This window comes from Rhinopithecus bieti, unplaced genomic scaffold (assembly GCF_001698545.2).
Source record: "Rhinopithecus bieti isolate Rb0 unplaced genomic scaffold, ASM169854v2 scaffold_76, whole genome shotgun sequence".
Taxonomy (NCBI): domain Eukaryota; kingdom Metazoa; phylum Chordata; class Mammalia; order Primates; family Cercopithecidae; genus Rhinopithecus; species Rhinopithecus bieti.
In genome coordinates this window covers 3,426,316-3,443,516 of record NW_016803343.1, presented here as the reverse complement: position 1 = coordinate 3,443,516, position 17,201 = coordinate 3,426,316, and the positions used below count along the sequence as shown (strand labels likewise).

Sequence of the window (17,201 nt, the reverse complement as noted above, 5' to 3'; positions counted from 1 at the left end):
TCTTTCAAATCTCCTGCTTTGATAAGACTTATCAATACACATACTTTAGGACTGCATTAATTAAGATAAAATGTTCTCAGGAGAGTTCTTGCCCAGTAATGGCATCTCCACCAATGAACTGACAATAGCTGGCATCGAACCTCTGGAACCAAAGAACTCTGTTTCTAGGCAGCTTATGTAAATCTCTTTTTGCTGATTAAAAAAACTCCTCTTACCCTCACTGAATGCACTGGTATGCCATTCCATGCATTCCAGATTATAATCCTTATTTTTGATTCCCAAGTAAACTCAGCATTTTTTTTTTTTTTTTTTCTGACATGGAGTCTCGCTCTGTCACCCAGGCTGGAATGCAATGGCACAATCTTGGCTCGCTGCAACCTCCACATCCCGGGTTCAAGCGATTCTCCTGCCTCAGCCTCCCGAGTAGCTGGGATTACAGGCGTGCGCCACCATACCTGGCTAATTTTTGTATTTTTAGTAGAGATAGGGTTTCACTGTGTTGGCCAGGCAAGTCTTGAACTCCTGACCTCAGGTGATCCACCCGCCTTGGCCTCACAGAGTGTTGGAATTGCAGGCGTGAGCCACTGCATCCAGCCTAATTTTTTTGTTTTTTGTTTTGTTTTGTTTTGTTTTTTGAGGCAGAGTCTCACTCTTGCCAGGTTGGAGTGCAGTGGCACCATCTTGGCTCACTGCAACCTCTGCCTCCCGGGTTCAAGCAGTTCTCCTGCCTCAGCCTCCCAAGTAGCTAGGACTATGGGCGCACACTGCCACGCCTGGCTAATTTTTTTTTTTTTGTATTTTAGTGGAGATGGGGTTTCACCATGTTGCCCAGGCTGGTCTCAAACTCCTGAGCTCAGGCTATCCACCCACCTCAGCCTCCCAAAGTGCTAGGATTACAGGCGTGAGCCACTGCGCCTGGCCCGGGCCTAATTTTTATATTTTTATTAGAGATGGGGTTTCACCATGTTGGCCAGGCTGGTCTCGAACTTCTGACCTCAGGTGAACCACTCTCCTCGGCCTCCCCAAGTGCTGGGATTACAGGTGTGAGCCACTGTGCCTGGCTAATTTAGAGGTGATTTTCTTTAGTGTCTTTCTTAAGGTTGACAATTATCAGGTTCACAGGTTGTAAGGATTATGGGGGGAAGAAAAGGGCAGTGATCAGGTATGTCTTCCAGAATTTTCAACTCCTTCATTCCCAGAGGGAGAGTAGGAGGCACCATTACGTTGGTGTCACTATCCAGAGTGATAGGGTGATCTCTGCCACAGCTTATATGCAAAGACAAATGAGTAGCTCCATAATTGGTCATTCAGCTATCATGTGTTGTGTACCAACAGAGGCATTTATTTACTAAACTGACTTCGTTGGCCTTCTAAGCTATTTCCCATCTTAGGGCTTTTGCCCTTGCAATTCCCTATGCCTACAACTCTCCTTTCCTTGTTCTATCTATGTCTCATGCCTTCTTATTCTTCATATTTCATCTTAAATGTTACTACCTTGGATACCTTCTCTGACCAGTCTATCTAAATTATTCCTTCTCAGTTATTTTCTGTTAAGGCACCCTGTTAATGTCTTTCAACACTTTTCACAATGCTCTTATTTTATGTTTTTATTTTCTGCTTCTCCCATTTGACCATATTCTCAGGGCCTTACACAGAGTCTGGCATGAGACAGCTCCATTTAAAAAGATCCTACTTCAGATTAGGGTGGAGTAGGAAGCAAGAGCCTCCTGGGAAGGTGATGACTCAACTGTCCTACCGAGAATGAGAAATAGGTATAGCTTTGGATGTGAAAAAGGTCCAAAAGTTCATTTCTTGCAGAAAGCTATAAATAGAAAGGGGGAGAGAGACCACAGTGTGTTTGGAGAACTCAAGTAGTTGAATTTAAGGCGTTATGAAACTAGCAAAAGAAGAGACTTTGTAAGCAAAAGTCAGATGGTAAAAGACCTTAAATTAATATATCATGCTAAGGAGTTCTGCATTCTTTTATTTTGGAAAATAGTCATGAGAGGATTGGATGTTACAATTATAACCTTAGATATAATGGGGAGAATGAATTAAATGAGAACAGGAGGTAGGAGGCAGTTGTAGTATTGTTACCAGAAAGGGGTCCTGATCCTAACCCCAAGAGAGGGTTCTTGGACCTTGTGCAAGAAAGAATTCCGGGTGGGTCCATAAAGTGAAAGCAAGTTTATTAAGAAAGTAAAGGAATAAAGAATGGCTGCTGCATAGGCAGATCAGCCCCAAGAGCTGCTGCTTTGCTATTTTTATGGTTATTTCTTGATTGTATGCCAAACAAAGGGTGGATTATTCATGAGTTTTCCAGGTAAGGGGTGGCAATTCCCAGAACTGAGAGTTGGTACCTGTCCCCCTCTGTTTCTTTTTTTGGGAGATAGTTTCGCTCTTGTCACCCAGGCTGGAGTGCAATGGCATGATCTTGGCTCACTGCAACCTCTGTCTCTCAGGTTCAAGCGATTCTCCTGCCTCAGCCTCCCTACTAGTAGCTGGGTTTACAGGAGTGTGCCACCACACCCAGCTAATTTTTGTATTATTGGTAGAGATGGGTTTCACCATGTTGGCCAGCCTGGTCTCGAACTCCTGACCTCGGGCCATCCACCCACGTTGGCCTCCCAAAGTGCTGGGATTACAGGTGTGAGCCACCATGCCCGGCCGGTACCTCCCCTTTTTAGCCCATATATCCATCCATTCTGGATGTTGCCATGGCATCTAAACTGTTATGGCACTGGTGGGAGAGTCTTTTAGCGTGCTTATGTATTATAATTAGTTTAATGTATATTATATACATATTATATATATATCACAATGAGTAGTGAGGATGACCAGAGGTCACTTTCATTGCCATCTTGGTTTTGGTGGGATTTGGTCACTTCTTTTATCAGCAAGGTCTTTGTGACCTGTATATTGTGCCAACCTCCTATCTCATTCTGTGACTTAAAATGCCTAACTTACTGGGAATGCAGCCCAGTAGGTCTCACCCTCATTTTACTCAGCCCCTATTCAAGATGGAGTTGCTCTGATTCAAACACCTCTGACAAGTAGTATAGGCCATAAATTGTGTGTGTTTAATACAACTATATGTATTCAAGTGTAGTTACCAAAAAGGCGGTTGGAAATATGAGACTTGGACTAGGGAGAATTCTAGGAAATTTAGGAATTATTATTGGCTTATGTTGGTGATTGAGATCACAGGAGTTGGTGAGATGATCCAGGGAGAGTGTGTAATGAAAAACACTGGGGAGAGGAAGAGGGACTATCCATGGAAATGCCAGCCAGGGACCAGGCATGGTGGCTCATGCCTGTAATCCTAACACTTTGGGAGGCCGAGGCAGGTGGATCACCTGAGGTCAGGAGTTTGAGACCAGCCTGGCCAACATGGTGAAACCCTGTCTCTACCAAAAGTAGAAAAATAACTGGGTGTGGTGGTACACTCCTGTAATCCCGGCTACTTGGGAGGCTGTGGCAGGAGAATCACTTGAACCCAGGAGGCGGAGATTGCAGTGAGCTGAGATGGTGCCACTGCACTCCAGCCTGGGCCACAGAGGGAGACTCCATCTCAAACAAGAAAAAGAAATGCCAGCCAGGTAAAAGGAAGATTAGAAAGCATTGGTATGGTATAAAAAGAAATATATTTAATCTTTGTCCCATTCTTGTCACAGAGCTTCTAAAACCATAGGAATTTCCTGAGTGATTGGAATATCTTGTTTTTATAATGACACCTTGTTTTTGATGACACCTGAATTTATGCTAATAAGTGGTTTAGTGTGGGGCGGTGACTAGATAACCTCAGAGGGTGACCAGTTACCTGAAAGTTTAAGTGATCAGGAGATTAGAGGATTGGAACTTTCCTTCCCACCAACCCATTTCCAGGAAGGGTAGGGGAGGACAGGCTGAAAATTAAGCTTTATGTAAACTCTTGAATAAGATTGGACTTCCAGGTAACTCAACTCATGGTTATCCTGGGAGAGTGACATGCTGAGAGGGCATGAGTGCTCAGGCATCTCATCTGTGTCACTTATAATATCCTTTATAATAAACCAGTAAATGTAAGTATAGTGCTTCCCTGAGTTCTGTGAGCTATTCTGACATTGAACCCAAGGTGGGAGGAGGTAGAAATGAATTGAATGATAGGACACCCAGTTGGTGTCTGCTGGAGAATTGCTTCATGCATGTGGAAAAATCTCCATACATCTAGTTAAGAAGTGTTCTGTGTTGATTTCGATAGTAGAGGAGGAAAAGTTTCTTTTTCCACAGTTGTTTTTTTTTTTGTTTGTTTGTTTTGGGAGGCAGGATGACAGCGTGTCTCACACTTTAGTATGCATAAGAATCATCTGAGAGCATCCCCAGAGTTTTGATTCTTTAGGTTCGCAGTTCGTTTGAGGGATCTGCATCATTAATGGGCTCCCCAGATGATTCTTATATGGAATGGGGGGACCCAAACTGTAACCATAGTAGGTTCATCACCCAGTGCATGCAGCAAGTTGATATGCTGAGACACCAGGTTGCAGCAGAGAAGAGATTTAATCGTAGGGTCACCAAATGAGGAGGTGGGAGGGAACCTCAATCCATCTCCCCAAGGAATTTGAGGTTAGGGTTTTTAAGGTTTTTGGAGTGCCCAAAGTATAGAGATCATTGATTGGTTGGAGCTTGCAGAGTGAAGTCATGGTAGAGGAAGATAATAAAGCTAGGCTGTATTCACATGCTGATCCGTCCCATTCCTTTCTGGCGGGGGGTCTTCAAACTGGTTGCTGGATTTGGGGGCCTGAAAACATCTTAAACTATCCTTAAAAGTGTTATGATTCTAATGTCAGAGATCCTGTCTATAGGAAGAAGGAGGTGCAAATGGTCGATATCTGGTGTTACGTGACATTTAGCAACAAGGAAGTGGGCCAAAGTGCAGCCTGATTAATGATGAGCTATAGCCATATTTCTGTCCAGAACCCGGTATGTAATTCTTGTTAACCCCATGGAGATGGTTTCAGAACTACCCTTGAGGATCACTGCAAGGCTTCATGAAATGTCCAGAAAGATAAATTTTAAGAGAGGTCCTAGGCATCCTTGCAGGATGTGGTATAGTGGCAATAGAAGCCAATATTGAGCTAATGAAGGTAAGCAGCTTCCCTGGGAAGGGAGTTGGGAATGATATCCATAACATAAGAAAAGTTCTTTCCCTCTTCTGCTAAAGAAAAGAGGTAAAACATATGCCAAAAAGATAGGATGCTTTTGCAGTGAACCAAAAGGCTCCCAGTGGTATCTGGGACTTGGGTTGACTTAATGGAAAGCAAGTCCCTGAAGTGAGTATGGGTTGTTCCTTGCATTTCAGAGCCATCAAAAGTGTTCTTTTTCCTATGACTGCATAACAGATTACCCAAAACTTAGCAACTTAACAGCCATTTTACTATGTTCACTGATTCTGGGAGTCAAGAATACAGATGGGGCACAGCGGGGATGTCTTGTCTTTGTTCCATGGACTCTGGAGCCTTAACTGAGAAGATGTGAAGATTGGGATGGCTCAAAAACTGAGGGTTGAAATAATCTTAAATCTTCAGTTACATGTCTGGGACCTGGGCTGGAATGATTCAAAGACTAGGGCTGTTCAGTAGAGTACTACCCAGAGCTCTCCATTTAGCTTGACTTCCTTGTAGCACAGCAGACTTGGGGTAAGTGGACTTTTTACATGGCAAGGCTCCAAGTGCATGTATTCCAGGGAACAAGATAGAAGAAGCTGCATTGTCTTTTATGACCTAGTCTTGGAAGTCACCCAGTGTCACTCCTTTTTTTAATTTTTTTTTTTATTTTGAGACGCAGTCTGGCCCTTCACCCAGGCTGGAGTGCAGTGGCACGATCTTGGATCACTGCAACCTCCACCTCCTGGGTTCAAGTGATTCTCCTGCCTCAGCCTGTGAGTAGCTGGGATTACAGGTGCCCTCCCCCAACCCCCGACACCTGGCTAATTTTTTGTAGAGATGGAGTTTCACCATGTTGGTCAGGCTGGTCTCAAACTCCTGACCTCAAGTGATCGACCCACCTTGGCTTCCCAAAGTGCCAGGATTACAGGTGTGAGCCACTGCACCTAGCCACCCAGTGTCACTTCTGATGTGCATTATTTGTTGAAGCAGTCACAAACCAGCCCAGATTTAAGGAGATGGGATATTAGACCCCATCTTGTGATAGTAGTGTTACAGAATTTTGACCTGTGATTTCAAATTGCCACAAAAAGCAAGAAAGAAAAGTTGAGGATAATACTATGAGAAAGGTCGGATTTGTTTTCTTACACTTTATTTTTCCTGAAATGTACATTGCTGATATTTGTGTAAGCCAAGTGGTCAATTTTTTTGTAAAATGCAGTCTTAAGAAATCTTAACAAAATTTGGATTTTAAAAAAATTGATATTAGACCCAATGAAAGAACTAATTTTTTTACTGTTATGTTTTGTTTTTCATGATTTCGTATATTCTTCAGGACAAGCAGTGGGAAGAGCTCTGTTATCAATGCAATGCTGTGGGATAAAGTTCTCCCTAGTGGGATTGGCCATATAACCAATTGCTTCCTAAGTGTTGAAGGAACCGATGGAGATAAAGCCTATCTTATGACAGAAGGATCAGATGAAAAAAAGAGTGTGAAGGTATGATCTTTAACCTTTAGCAGCATAATATACCTGAAACAATGTCCTTAACTTATTCTTTAATAACATTTTTATAGATGTCTGCATTGCTGACATCTTATAAGAAGAACTGCTAATATTTCTTTCTTTTTTTTTTTTTTTTTGAGAGTGAGTCTTGCTCTGTTGCCCAGGATAGAGTGCAATGGTGCGATCTTGGCTCACTGCAACCTCTGCCTCCCAGGTTCAAATGATTCTCCTGCCTCAACCTCCCAAGTAGCTAGGATTACAGGTGCGTGCCACCATGCCCAGCTAATTTTTGTACTTTTTTTTGTTGTTGTTGATAGAGATGGGGTTTCACCATGTTGGCCAGGCTGGTCTCGAACTCCTGACATAGGGTGAACCATCCGCCTCAGTCTCGCAAAGTGCTAGGATTATAGGAAGAACTTAATATTTGTAACTTTGAAAGCCATCACTAAATATTTTAAGTACTCTAAATTTTTTTTTTTACTTCATAGCTAAATTAGTGGAAGAATAAAACCTGTCCTTAATTTAAAGGTATATTAGAATTACAGGTTTTTTAAATCTCCCCTTACAGTGAGACTAACATTATTTTATTTATTTATTTGTTTTTAGACGGAGTCTTGCTCTGTTGCCCAGGCTGGAGTGCAATGGCACGATCTCAGCTAGCAACCTCTGCCTCCCAGGCTCAAGCAATTATCCTGCCTCAGCCTCCCAAGTAGCTGGGATTACAGGCATGTGCCACTACACCTGGCTAATTTTTGTATTTTCAGTAGAGACAGGGTTTCACCATGTTGCCCAGGCTGGTCTTAAACTCCTGACCTCGGGTGATCCACCTGCCTTGGCTTCCCAAAGTGCTGGGATTACAGGTGTGAGCTACCACGCCCGGCCGAGACTGACATTATTGAAGTGTATCATTGCTGTTTAATCTCAAATTTGTCCCACCTTGGCCTCCCAAAGTGCTGTGGTTACTGGCATGTACCACCATGCCTGGCCTCGGATTTGTCTTTTTAAAACAGAATTGCTTAAGAAATTGGGCCCTGGAATCTGTTTTTGATACGTGTCTGTGTTTTTAGAAATTGTCTTACCTCAGGAGTATGTAGTAAGTATATTCATGAAGAAATATTTTAACTTTGTCAGATGAGAGCCAATGGCAATTCCCTGCCTTTCATAAATTTCTCAATTCAGTGCCACTAGACTCCTGCAGCCACAAAAGAATAAAAGGAAAACAAATTAGAATGCAAGATGTTGACTCTGGACTGAAAGCAGTTAGTTAAGGCACTGTTTCTCATTACGGTCACTTTGTCTTGAGTCTAAGGATCTCTTCCACAAACACAAAAGTTCAGTGCTTGAAGATCCATGCTATTTCATTTCTTGGTAAAGTCATGGATGGTTCTTTCTTTGTGAATTTGCTCTTTGATGTAAATCAGGTGACTCAATCTGTAAGTTTTAGAATAAGCATACCCTTCAGATTAGTTATGAGAAAAGTGAGATGATATTCATGAAAATACTATTCAAGGCCGGACACAGTGGCTCGCGCTTGCAATCCTAGCACTTGAGGTGGTTGGATTGCTTGAGACCAGCCTGAGCAATATAGTGAGACCCCATCTCTACAGAAAATACAAAAATTAGCCAAGCATGGTGGCGCATACCTGTAGTCTCAGCTACCCGAGTGGCTGAGGTGGGAGGATTGGTTGAATCTGGGAGGTTGAGGCTGTAGTGAGCTGTGATCATTCAGCCTAGGAAATGGAGCAAGACACTGCCTCAAAAAGAAAAGAAAATACTAATCAAGCTTTTAATTCATATAAATGAAGGAATCACTATTATTTTGTAATTAAGATTTTTAGCAAATCAAAATTCAAACTTCTCCTAACTTTAGAGCCTCAAAGTATGCTGTGTTACTCTAAAGAAATCATCTCTCATTTTCCTGATCTGTGCTCTTCCAGTCCTCTTCACACTCTTTCTCCTCGTCATTTTAGATTCGGGGGTTACGTGTACGGGTTTATTATGTGGATATATTGTGTGATGCATAAGTCTGGCCTTCAATTGAACCTGTCACCCAAATAGTGAATGTAGCATTCAGTAGTTTTTCAGCTCTTGTCACCTTCCACCTTTACCCCTGTAGTAGTTCCCAGTGTTATTGTTCCCATGTTTATTTCTGTGTGTACCCAGATGTTTAGCTCTCACTTTTTTGTTTGTTTGTTTGAGACAGAGTCTCACTCTGTTGCGTGATCTCAGCTCACTGCAACCTCTACCTCCTGGGTTCAAGCAATTCTCCTGTCTCCGCCTCCCAAGTAGCTGAAATTATAGGCACACACCACCACGCCCGGCTAATTTTTGTGTTTTTAGTAGAGACAGGGTTTCACGAGGTTGTCCAGGCTGGTCTCAAACTCCTGACCTCAGGTGATCCACCCACCTCGGCCTCCCAAAGTGCTGAGATCACTGGCATGAACCACTGCGCGTGGCCTAGCTCTCACTTTTAAGTGAGAAGGTGGCAGTATTTGGTTTTCTGTTTCTGCGTTGATTGACTTAGGATAATGGCCTGTGGCTCCATCCATGTTCCTGCAAAAGACATGATTTCATTCCTTTCTAGGGGGTGTTAAAAGCTATTTAATTTTAACCTATTTTAATAATGACATTTCTTCCATATGACAAAGTGATACACATTTATTTCAGTAGTCAGAAGATACAAGTAGGCAAAAAGAACGAAGACTCCATAACTTACATACTTCACAAAACCGGTATCAGTATCAGGAGTTGCTTAGAATTCTGTTGCTGGAGTTCTTTTTGAGGGAACCATTTTTTTTCGTACTTGGAAATTTAAAAAATCAGGTTCTTAAGATTGCTCAGAAGGTTTTATTTCAGAGTTTTTATACACCTGTTTGGCTAAAATAAATGTACTACAATGTTGTTAATTTTTATTGGATTTTATTACAAGTGGAGTTTATTTTTTTCTTTTCCTCCTGCTTTAGACAGTTAATCAACTGGCCCATGCCCTTCACATGGACAAAGATTTGAAAGCTGGCTGTCTTGTACATGTGTTTTGGCCAAAAGCAAAATGTGCCCTCTTGAGAGATGACCTGGTGTTAGTAGACAGGTAAAATTACATGTGGATTGCATTTTCTCTGGAAGTTTACTTAATAGTATAATACTGCTTACTTTAGCATGTGGTATAAAAAATTAAAACATTCAGTTGCCACTTTGTTCTCATTAGCTAGATTAAGGAAGAGATAAGGTATTGGCTTTATTTTATAAGTTACATAAAAACACCAGTTCATCAGTCTTATTCCATTTCAAGAAATTTTAAGGATGGCCACTTTTTTGGCTGGAGTGCAGTGCCATAGTGCCATGATCTTGGCTCACTGCAACCTTTACCTGCCGGGCACAAGCGATTCTCCCACCTCAGTCTCCTGGGTAGCTGGGATTACAGACACACACCAGCCACCTCACCTGGCTCCATTTTGTTTTTGATAATGGATTTTCCTTTTAAATGGAAATGGTGTTTCAAGTAATACGTAGAAACAGAGGAGAGAGAAGATGTTCATGACACCAAAATATTTGGTTTAAATACAATGTTAACTAATTTAGCTTTATTTCATAACCAGGTTGTATCTATGACCCAGTCAGTTAAGATTGACAGTTGGATAGATACAAGAAAAAATGAAAGAGATCTAGTATTTGGTACCAAAATGGGTAACTATAGTGAATAATAATTGATTTTTATTTCTATTTTTTTGAGACAGAGTCTCGCTTTATCACCTAAGCTTGAGTACAGTGGCACAGTGTTGGCTCACTGCAACCTCCGCCTCCCAGGTTCAAGCCATTCTTGTGCCTCAGCCTCCCGAGTAGCCACCATGCCTGGCTAATTTTTGTATTTATTGGTAGAGACGGGAATTCACCATGTTGGCCAAGCTGGTCTCAAACTCCTGGCCTCAAGCAGTCCTCCCATCTCAGCCTCCCAAAGTGCTGAAATTATAGGTGTGAGCTGCCATACCTGGCTGAATAACAATTTAATTGTACATTTAAAAATAACTAAAATAATATAATTGGATTGTTTGTAATACAAAGAATAAATGCTTGAGGTGATAGATACCTCATTTACCATGATGTGATTTTTTTTTTTTTTGGAGGCAGGGTCTTGCTGTGTTGCCCAGTCTGGAGTGCAGTGATGGGATCATGGCTTACTGCAACCACCGCTTCCCATGCTTAAGCAATCCTCCCACCTCAGCCTCCAGAGTAGCAGGGGCTACAGGGGCATGCCACCAAGCCTAGCTAATTTTTTGTATTTTTTTTTTTTGTGGAGTCAGAGTTTTGTCATGTTGCTCAGGCTGGTGTCAATGTCCTGGACTCAAGCACTCCTGCCTTGGAATCCCAAAATGCTAGGATTATAGGAATATGCCACTGCGCTCAGCTCCAATGTGATTGTTACACATTGTATGCTTGCATCAAAATACTTCATATACCTCATAAATATGTATACTTAATATGTACCCACAAACATTTAAAATGAAAGATATTTTAAATTTTTTACAAAGATTTATAGTTGGCAAATTCTTCACTGCAGGTCCTAGTGTAGTTGGTATATTAAATTTATATTTTTTATTTGTGTTTATAAGGGCTTAAATCTTCTCTAAGCCTTACTGGATATAGCTGCTTTAACCCTTGTTGTTTAGTCTCCATTAGCCTAGTTTTATATTTCAGCCATCTAAAGCATAAAGGTTAAAAAGATTGAAATATTGAGCATGTTATTTGCTTTGTCAGAGATCACTGGGTTAAAATTTCCTAGGCTTCTTATAGATGACAGGCGGAAATCCTGTTTTTTAGACTTCAAATTATACATAAAAGCTGAAAAAATTCTGTAACCCAAATTTTCTTTTTAAGAAATATAATACAATTTTTATTTCACTCTTATTAGTCCAGGCACAGATGTTACTACAGAGCTGGATAGCTGGATTGATAAGTTTTGCCTGGATGCTGATGTCTTCGTTTTGGTTGCAAACTCTGAATCAACACTAATGAATACGGTAGGATTTAATCGTATTACTGTGTTTCGGTGGTAGGGAATGAAGCAGTGTCTGTTTTCATTCTGAAAAGAGAAATCCAAATCATGGATTAGAAAGAACTTCTAAAAACAGGCATGAATGAAGGGGTTTGTGTTTTCATAGAACCAGAAGGGCAGTTTCTAGTCTTTCTATAGTGTGTAGTTCCCTGGATTTCTCTAGCAATATAGGGCTTGATGATTCTAACTTACGGTTATTTGCCAGTTTCAGGGAGAATGAGTGCCAGAAATTTTAGGATGCTTACTTAAGTCTCTTGAATAAAATATAAACCACTCCTCCTTTCTGCCATCTATCGGGCAAGGCTTTTTATATTTCCAGTATTGTTAGCTGTTTCCAGCTTCACCTGAATATACTCTAGGTTTCACCTTACCTGTGTACACTTTAAGCTGCTGTCAGACTTAGAAGATTATTTATCCAAATGTCTGGAGCCAGACTCATCTGAAATAAACTTTCCAGAGTTGAGATAATCTAATACTCAAAACTATAATATGATTTTTAAAAATTGTTATTCATCAGTTTTTTTCATCTTTGAAAGTTTAATGCTCATAGAGTGCTTTGGGATCCTTTGTCAGTGGTGTTAGTGTTGTCTAAATGGTTCAGACTTTCTCATTAAAATAAAATTTCAATTGTAAATGTAAATTACAGTGAATGTACTGTGTGGGTTTTTTTTTTTTTTTTTTTTTTTCAGGAAAAACATTTTTTTCACAAAGTGAATGAGGCCGACTTTCCAAGCCTAATATTTTCATTCTCATAATCGTGTGGGATGCTCTGCATCAGAGCCGGAATATATGGAAGATGTAAGTTATTTTATTTTTTTTTTTTGTAGGTTTTGAAGTACAGTCACATACATTGTTATTTGAGAAAACAATATAGCTTATATAATAGAAAATTATAAGAGCTATTCCATGAAAAGAATATAGTTCAAGAAAACCTGAAGTAGGTATATGATAAAGACCGAGGTATGAAGTTACTTTGAGGGAAAATTGTGTTATACTATCTAGTTATTTCAAGGCTTGCAGCTTCTTTTTTGTTTAAGTTTTTATTGAAATGTACATAACAAAAAAGTACATAAATCATAAGTGATCCTTCCAATTTGGCTTCCTAAAGTGCTGGCATGACAGGTGTGAGCCACCATGCCTGGCCAAATTTTACAAATTTAACACACCTGTGTCAAAATCCAGGTCAAAAAGCAGACCATTCTGAACACCCTAGAACCTCTCTCTTACCTCTCTCCTTCCGACTTCCATTCTGTCCTCCTTACCAAAGAGAAATTATCCATTTATCATGACTTCTGACCCCCAAATTAATCTTTCTGGCTGTTCAACTTTATATAACAGAATCATATAATATCTGCTTTTGCATCTGTTTTTTTCATTTAACGTGTTTGTCATATGTGTCCATATTGTGCATAGCATAGTTGTATTGCATTCTCATTGCTGTATAGTATTCCATCTGTGGCTATACTACAGTTGACTTATTCACGGTGATGGGCATTTGGGTTAATTTACTATATTTAGTTATGAATTCTACTGTGCATATGCTTGTATATGTCCTTCTGGTGTGCATATGTATGCATTCTTGTTAGGTAGTTTTCAATGTGGAGGTTGGACAGTTTTGACCCCCATGGGATATTTGGCAGCATCTGAAGATATTTTTTTTTTTGGTCACAACTGGGGTTTTGTGCTAATGGCATCTAATGAGTAGAGGTTAGAGATGCTGTTACACATGCCCTGACACAGAACAGGCCCCCAAACAAACATGGGCCAATCCAAAATGTCAGTAATGCAGAGGTCAGTAAACCATGGTTATATGTACCTAGAGATAAAATTGCTAGATTACAAGTTAAGAATATGTTAGATTTTAGTAAACATAGCACCAGAGTTCTCCAGAGTGTTTGGTGTCAATTTGTACTCTTGCCAGCAGATTGAGTTTCATAAGATTTGCATCCTCAACTTTTTTTTTTTGGCATTTTAATCACACCAATTGTAGAAACTTAAAAAGATTAAAGTATCTGGAATTTGGACTATAAATAATGTTTATTTAATTTGCTTGAGATGATTTCTGATTTTAATGGTAGTATGAAATTATTATATGTAGAGGACAAGATAAAAATAACTTAAACTATCCCATTACTGTTCACATGTTAAATTATTTGCTTTCATTTTTCCACCACTGGAATTTTGCGTAACATCATGTTTTATATCCTCCTGTCATTAACTGTTGTCTTACAGCCATGTTCTTTCAAACTGGGGCTCACATAATCATTGGAGAATTAGGAAGTATCACTCATAAATTATTTTTCCTCAAATATTTCAGCATTCCTATTTAGATTTATTTTTGCAAGTCTTAATATAGAGAACGCTTATCATAGCCGTAATGCTAAAGACTAGTACTAAATCCTAACTTCTAACCTGTAATCTTCACCTCAGTGCCCAAGTGGTAATCTTGAACCCAACATTGCAATTCTAATGCCTGGTTAATGCATTCGCCCCAACCTTAGCAGGGTTTGTTTGTTTTGGTTTGGTTTTTGAGATGGAGTCTTGCTCTGTCACCCAGGCTGGAGTACAGGGGCACAATCTTGGCTCACTGCAACCTCCACCTCCCGGGCTCAAGCGATTCTCCTGCCTCAGCCTGCCCAGTAGCTGGGATTACAGGCGCCTGCCACCACACCCCGCTAATTTTTGTGTTTTTAGTAGAGACGGAGTTTCACCATGTTGGCCAGGCTGGTCTCAAACTCCTGACCTTGTGATCTGCCCGCCTCAGCCTCCCAAAGTGCTGGGATTACAGGTGTGAGCCACTGTGCCCAGCAGAATTTTAAATAAATGTTCAAAAGACAGAATCGTTAAGAGAAAGATTTTCTGTCATCAAGTATCAAACTTCATTTATTAGAATTTTTTGAATTCATTAGTTATATGGTAACTTTTGTTATATCACTGTAAATAAAAGTATTGGCCTGTAGTCATTGGTTATTATATTTGTTTAAATTATTAGAATTCTTTTAATACCCTTTTCTCTGTAGGTACGCAGACAGCACATGGAAAGATGCCTGCATTTCTTGGTGGAGGAGCTCAAAGTTGTAAATGCTTTAGAAGCACAGAATCGTATCTTCTTTGTTTCAGCAAAGGAAGTTCTTAGTGCTAGAAAGCAAAAAGCACAGGGGATGCCAGAAAGTGGTATGCGTTAATTATAGATTTCCTTTTTAAATATAAAAATATTTAAAATTGGTCGGGTGCAGTGGCTCACGCCTGTAATCCCAGCACTTTGGAAGGCTGGGGTGGGTGGATCATGAGGTCAGGAGTTCGAGACCAGCCTGGCCAACATGGTGAAACCCCGTCTCTACTAAAAATACAAAAATTAGCCCGGCATAGTGGCGTGCACCTGTAATCCCAGCTACTGGGGAGGCTGAGGCCGGAAAATTGCTTGAATCCAGGAGGCGGAGGTTGCAGTGAGCCGACATTGCGCCGTTGCACTCCAGCTCAGAGCAAGACTCCGTCTCGGGTGGGGGGGTGGAAAATATATATATATATAATTATAAAATCAGTAGCCTATCAGAAAATATATCTTGCTATATACTAGATTTTTAAATCTTTGCCTGTACATTACAGGTGGGGCACTTGCTGAAGGATTTCAGGCAAGATTACAGGAATTTCAGAATTTTGAACAAATCTTTGAGGTAGGAATTTTATGATTTTATTGCCTAATACAAAACTCTTTCCTTGGTTGGAGAAAGCATAATCTTCTGTTTTTATCATTTGTCTTTGTCAATAACTTTTGCTGTTACTTAGTTTAGTTACTGACATAGCCAGTAAAATGTGGAAAGTCTGAAGAAAGGAAGCCCCTGCAAAATGATTTGTAAGAATTGAGAATTAGAGATTGTAATTGCTTCCTTATTCTTAATTTCTTCCTTATTCTTATTTTTTATGTATTTATATATAAATAAGAAACTGTGTTTCAGTATTGCTGTGTTGTGCAATGAATGAAATTCCCTGTATTCAATAATTTGGAACAAGAGCAAACAAGCGTAATTGCTGTTGGAATGGATAGTAGAGCAAAGTAAGCATTATCCTTTTTTGCTTTGTGCCGCATGACTAATAGAAGTATACGAAACATGATTAATGCCATTTGACAAAATTTTATTATATTTATATACCGTGTTACCACATGTCCATTCTCCATATGTTGTGCCAAACACTCTAAATGAATAATTGAGTAAAAAAGAGCTTCACCATTTTCAGAATCTTCTAGGAAACTACTGAAGTGCCTGAGTGGTAGACAGGGAGGGAGGCTAGTTTCTTATGTTGCAGTGTAAGTGTTTTTATTGAGAGACATTAAAACTCACCCTACATTTGACTGAATAGTTCTTTAGATGTTAACCTTCTGAACTCCTATTTTGCCCTATATAATTCATATCACCTTCCCACTTAGGAATGAACACAATGACTTCAGCATTGAAGAAACCTCAATCTGTAATTATTCTTATAAGTAGTAACTGCCTTAATAGGGGGGACATGAATGTTGAGTATACTTGGCAGGATTTTAAAAATAAACATTTTGCTTACTATCTCTCATCTTTAATTTGGTGAGAGAAAAAAGGTTATTAGATGAAGACAAACTGGAAGAAAGCAAATCCACTGCCAGCTATCTTGGTAAGATCTAATTGTTCAGAGGCTACTGGTTTATGGGTAGATGTCCTCTCAAGCCAAGCTATAGGATACGTGAAGTCCCAGTTACTCAAAGACCATTGCTTGTTTTTTTTTCTTTTCCTTTTGCTTTCACCAAAGGGTTGATGCTCTCCTCACCTTTTTTTTTATCTTAAAGAAATGGAATCTCCCTCTGTTACCCAGGCTGGAGTGCAGTTGGGCAATCATAGCTCATTGCAGCCTCGAACTCCTGGGCTCAAATGATCCTCCCACCTCAGCCTCCTCTCCTCACTGTTATCACTATTTCATCCATGGGGAAAATATGTAGGGAGAGGATCTGTTTCCTTGTCTTATTTATTGACCTTTGTATATATGTGTTTTATGTATGTTTATCATTGATTTCTTCTAAATTATACATTTATAGAGTGTATAATTGTGTAATGTTCTGTTACACATTTATATTGCTTCCATACTGGTTCATGGTATAGCTTGTGCTTCCCCAGAATATCTCCTTGAGGAGGTGGGAATGAGAAGAATAAAAGATATGCTGTCGGGCATTGGTTCACAAGCCTGGCTGATCATCAGAATCACATGATGTGCTTTACAGAACCGCAGGCTCCCAACCTATCATATCCCCAACCCCAGATCCAGGGGGTTGGAGTTGGTCTAGCAATCTATATACATACATATTCAAAGCTCCCCAAATGATTGCAATAATCAGACAGACTTAGGAACTATTCTTTTTAAATGTTTTTAGAGGAAACTTGGCAGTTTATGTTTTATTCTAATGGTCCATTTGGGATTCTAAAATTTATGTATGGAAAAAATTGCTTTTGAGCAGTAGCTTTTATATATATATATATA

At 39.9% G+C, this 17,201-nt stretch overlaps 1 protein-coding gene across 1 annotated transcript in view; it reads left to right on the top strand.

Moving 5' to 3' along the window:
• Positions 1 to 17,201, top strand: part of MFN1 (mitofusin 1) — a 46,990-nt gene that overhangs the window by 4,723 nt on the left and 25,066 nt on the right. Inside the window, 8 exon segments of the mRNA XM_017877245.1 lie at positions 6,478 to 6,640; positions 9,610 to 9,734; positions 11,553 to 11,661; positions 12,386 to 12,415; positions 12,418 to 12,460; positions 12,463 to 12,494; positions 14,717 to 14,870; positions 15,303 to 15,370. Of these exon segments, the coding sequence (XP_017732734.1) occupies positions 6,478 to 6,640; positions 9,610 to 9,734; positions 11,553 to 11,661; positions 12,386 to 12,415; positions 12,418 to 12,460; positions 12,463 to 12,494; positions 14,717 to 14,870; positions 15,303 to 15,370 (724 nt within the window).